Below are 4,783 nucleotides of genomic sequence, written 5' to 3' on the forward strand. Positions count from 1 at the left end.
CGCGGAAGCAGCGCCGGCCGTCAGGACCGCGTCACGCATCCGACTCCAGGGCGTGTGGGGAGCCCCTGCCCTCCGGCAAGCCTGCCACTTTGAAAGGTGGCAATGGCAGAGGCCCGGGCACCCCCTGGTTATTTGGGGCACTCGTCTAGTTTGTAAATTAACTGTTCCTCTCCCATCTACACTTCCGGGCCATTCGAGGTCCATCCCTTCCATAGAGGCAATAAGCAAACTTCACTCTCAAAACGGGCACCTCTGCTGCCGTTGTCCAGTGGGAGATCCGGGACGTCCCTGTGTCATCAGTGGTGCCCGCGGCTTTGAGGGTCAGGAGGTGATGTTCTCATACTTCTTACAAAGAACAGCTGTGTTTCCCTTCAGCGTGGAAAAGAAAAAAGCCAGCGTTTCTTCCTCCTCTGCCCGAGTATAGCCGACCCCCCCTCACGTGATGACCCTCGTGGGCAGACAGCTGTCCCTCCGCGGGGCCTGGGGACCGGCAGCTGATGCTGGTAGGTGTCGTGCCCGCTGCTGGCAGAAACTCAGAGCTGTTGAGCACCCCGTCCGCCTCTTGACGCCTTAAGGCGCCCTGCGCACGACAGCTCCAGCCCCTTCTGTCGAGGTCCCCGTGAGTCATCGTCAGGAGACGCGTCGTGCGCCGGCTCTGGGGGCCGAGCGGGACTAGGAGCCGTTCTTCCCTGCAGCGCCACCCGACTCCAGCCCCAACGCCCTGTGCGCCAAAGCCGCGGTCGCAGCCGGGGCCGTGGCGCCTGTGGCCGGCCGCACTCGTCACTCGGCCCTGAGGACCGGTCTGACGGAGCTGACCGGAGCTGCCTGTGGAGTGAGGAGCAAGTCCTCGTGCGCAGGCGTGGAAGCCCCCGTCAGCCTTCCCTCGACCTCGGGGACACCCCGCCCCCGGGACGAGCAGACTGGAAAGGTGCGGGTGCCCCTGGAGCAGGGAGGGGGAGCAGGCAGCGGCCAGGCACCGTCAGGCAGTGGGATTTGCAGTAAGCGTGAATCACGCACGTCGCTCAGCTGGAACGTGCACACGTTCATCCGCAGCGGCGTGGGGGGCGCTTACGCATTTTCGTCTCGTTCTGTGGAGTAACACGGAAAACGTAAGGTTTTGATTCGTTCGTTTCGTTTCAGTTCGTAGTATATAAGCAAACAAGTCATTAAAATGCGCTTTAAAAAGAAAGCTATAATGATGCCAAGAAATACGTTTTATGAACGAGCTTTAATACGTTTTATTTAAACATCGGGCATCACATGGAGTAACACGGAAAACGTAAGGTTTCGATTCGTTCGTTTCGTTTCAGTTCGTAGTATACAAACAAACAAGTCATTAAAATGCGCTTTAAAAGGAAGCTATAACGATGCCAACAAATACGTTTTATGAATGAGCTTTAATACGTTTTATTTAAACATCGGGCATCATTTCATCCATGGAGAGCATTCGTGAGATGACGTAATGGATCCGAGTGAACATCACGGTGGTTTTATTTGGTATCTGAGAAAGGAACAGTGTCGTGGTCTCGTGTGTTTCTCTGAAACTCAACCCTTTCGTCCTCTCCCAGGACAGGGAGTGAGCTCCCTCTGCCCCGCAGAGCGACGGCCCTGAGCGCTGAGCAGAGGGCCGACTCGGTCGCTGAGCTCGGGGGTCCGAGGTGTGCGGCCTTCCTCGCGCCCGCCTCCGTCCCCCCGTCCTCGGCTCCCTTCCCACCCGTTTTTGCCTCTTCCCGCACACTGGGTCGGCATCCAGCTTGTGCTCAGACTCCACTCGTGGGCTGAGAAGGCTTGTGCCCAGGTCCCGGATTGAGAAGCCGGCGGTGCCCGAACCTCCTCCTGAACCTGAAGTCCAGCATGTCCCTACGGGACTCACCGAAGATTTGACACTTGGGTGACACTTGGCCGCCCAGCGCTCCACGTGTAATCGCCACGCGGCTCAGGAAGCAGAGCATCAGGGCAGGTCGTGTGGGTGGAAGATGTCGGGCCGCACGAGGGGAAGTGGGGCCTCGTCGCACAGCCCAGGGGGCCCCCGGCCCTCTCTGGAGCCACTGCCTCCCGCCTCTGGGGCGGAGGGCACGTGACACTGTCCACTCCCGAGGCCGTGAGTGCTTCTGGCCGTCTTTACCGCTGACAGCTTCAGAATTACTGTGCTCGGGGCGTCACCAAACGCCACACGTCGCTTCCTGTCGAGAGCCTGTCTTCCCGAGCCGGGAGTAGCCTCGCTCTGATTTGCGTTCCGTTAAATTATTTTTTATTTTTCTGATGGCCGCTCTGGGACAGAGTGCTTCTCCCCACAGGGCTCGTGCTGACATCGCCAGGCGGTGCACCGTGTCGTCTGACACCTTGTGTGCTGTGGCACGTTCATCACGTTGGGGAACCCGTGTTGATACGTCACTAGCAAACGTCTGTGGTTCACATTCAGGGTCTCTCTGTGTTGCATGTGTTCGTCATATGTTTATCTTCAAAACAACGAAGCGTCCGTTCGGGTTCAGTTAACGTGTCCATCCCTGACGGAGGTAACTTCAGCCTCTCGTAGCACAGGGAGATCTTCCCAGCCCCCAGCACCTCCCCCTGCGTCTTGTCTGGCATTCTCATTCGGTTCAAAAGAGAGTGTTCTGATTATTTTCAGCGCATCGTTTGAGAAATGCAGGCCTCTTCCAATTCTAAATTCGGATTTTTGTGTTTAAATTATTAGAACTCTAATGATCTGTCTGAAATCTTATTTCAGACCTCGATCCTTCTGGATCGCCAAATCAAACTAAAATTGATGAGACAAACACTTTAATCGGACGCTTAATCTGTTCCCCCTCGCCCCTCTGTGTGAGCAAAGGTGGTGTGTCGCTGGGCCCTGCGTCCTTTCTGCCCTCCCTCCACAGTCGTGAAATGCACACTTCTAGGTTTGGGAACTTGTAGTGACACGTAACCACATACGATGGTTGACAGGTAAACGCCCCGATTCCAGCGCCGTTTCCCGTGTCAGACGCAGCTTCTCGGTTAACGTGCTGGGATCAGGCTGGAGGTCCAGGCCACTGCTCAGCACCAGGGACACAGCCTCCGTCCTGAGAAGCATGCTTTCCCCAAGAAGAGAAGGCCGTCAGCCCCTCTGCTCACCGTTGTCATGGGCTTGACTTCCAGTCTTTCCTTAGAAAAGATCGTTAAAGGCACGGAAAGCTCAGTTTGGGGTCCCTTTTCGCCATCAGAGGCATAGCCAGAGGCCCGTCCCGGCCTGTCCTGTGTCCCACACAGATGCCTTGCAGCAACGCGGCCTGGCTTCCGCCTCCCGCCCGTGTCGGGCGCGGCCACCGCACACTCGTGCAGGGTGATGTGCCCCCGGCCGGTCCTGCGCTTTCCTCCTTGCTCCGGGTCCCAGGGACACCCCCGAGCTGCCGTTTAAATGCCTCGTGCGGGACACGTGGCTCCAGGCCTTGCCCCGACCGTTCTGATTCACAAAGGCACCGTTGAGGAGACGCTGGTTTCCAGAGGCGCAACGCTGTGTTCTGTGCCAGGCACAGACGCCCACGGCCCTGTGTCCCGAGGTCCAGCAGTGGAAGGGACACCGGCACGTGCAGAGCAGTCACCCCAGCAGAGGACCCGTGTAACTCGAGAGCGAGACAGAAATGCCAGGCCAGCCCCTTTGAACGTGGGCCTCGAGGGAGACGGAGCGGCCCAGGGAGGGCGCGGTCCACCCAGCACACAGGCGGCCGGAGGCCCAGGCGTCGCCACGGCACGGAGCAGCTCAGCCCCTGCTGAGGGAAGTGGCGGACCCCACTAGCGTGACATTTCCCTGCTGTCCTTTCATTTGTCACTGCCCTGTGCAGAGGCCCGGCTCAGGCTGACGCCTCCCGTCTGACCTCGCGGTGGCAGTGGGTTCACGGCACCACAGGGCCACGAGGGACCGTGTGAATGAGTTCCGCGGGAGCGTCTTCGTCGCGTGCTTTCTAAACGGTTGTTGAGGATGCTTCTCTAGCGCTTAGACCAGCCGGGGCCTTGGCAGGTCATGACTACGTGGCATCTGCCGGAAGAACGGACCCACGAGGAAGCTTTGTTCCCGCAGGGTCTGACCAGCGCTGTTCTGAGGCGCGTCCCTGCAGGAGAGGGCGAGGGGCTCCTCGTGAGCTTGAGGCTCCTCGGCAGCAAGGGTCTCACTTCCAGATGACTCGGACACGGGGAGGCGAGGGCTCCCAGACCCGAGAGAGGCAGTGTGAGGTGCTGCCGTGTCACTCATCTGTGGTTCCCACACGGATGAGATGCAGCTGCAAGAACAGCAGACGCCCCGTCTCCTGGTGATTATCCAGACCAGCGGTCCCCAACCTTTGTGGCACCAGGGACCGGTGCTCCTATGAGCACCTAACGCCCGATGGTCAGGTGGGGCCGAGGCAGTGATGCTGGCGCTGGGGAGCAGATACCAACGCAGACGACGCTGTGCTCGCTGGCCCACCGCCCACCTGCCGCTGCCCGGGGCTTGGGGACCCCTGATCTGGACCATACGCACATCCGGCTCCGCGGAGAGCTGCAGTGCGCGCTCCACGGCACTGCCGCCATCTTTGCCGGGAGGGAAGCCAAGGGGCCTGGCGTCCCTGGGCTGGCGGGGCGCGCGCGGCCGACGGCTCACCCGGCTCTGGCTTCCATTGCAGGCTCCATGGTGCCCTTCTCCATGCGGGTCCTCCATGCCGAGCTGCAGCAGCACCTGGGCCACCCCCAGGAGTCACTGGACCGGCTGCACGGGCTGAAGGCCGTCTGCAGCAAGGTAGGCCGGCGCCGGGCGGCCCGCTCCCCGCCTCCC

At 60.0% G+C, this 4,783-nt stretch overlaps 1 protein-coding gene across 1 annotated transcript in view; it reads left to right on the plus strand.

Annotated features, from left to right (window-relative positions):
* TRAPPC12 (trafficking protein particle complex 12) overlaps window positions 1–4,783 on the plus strand; it is a 35,569-nt gene that overhangs the window by 16,253 nt on the left and 14,533 nt on the right. The window contains exons 6-7 of the mRNA XM_025045785.1: window positions 712–1,095; window positions 4,357–4,747. Of these exons, the coding sequence (XP_024901553.1) occupies window positions 712–1,095; window positions 4,357–4,747 (775 nt within the window). The remainder of the gene's footprint in view (window positions 1–711; window positions 1,096–4,356; window positions 4,748–4,783) is intronic.

This window comes from Pteropus alecto, unplaced genomic scaffold (assembly GCF_000325575.1).
Source record: "Pteropus alecto unplaced genomic scaffold, ASM32557v1 scaffold61, whole genome shotgun sequence".
In the NCBI taxonomy this organism is placed as follows: Eukaryota; Metazoa; Chordata; class Mammalia; order Chiroptera; family Pteropodidae; genus Pteropus; species Pteropus alecto.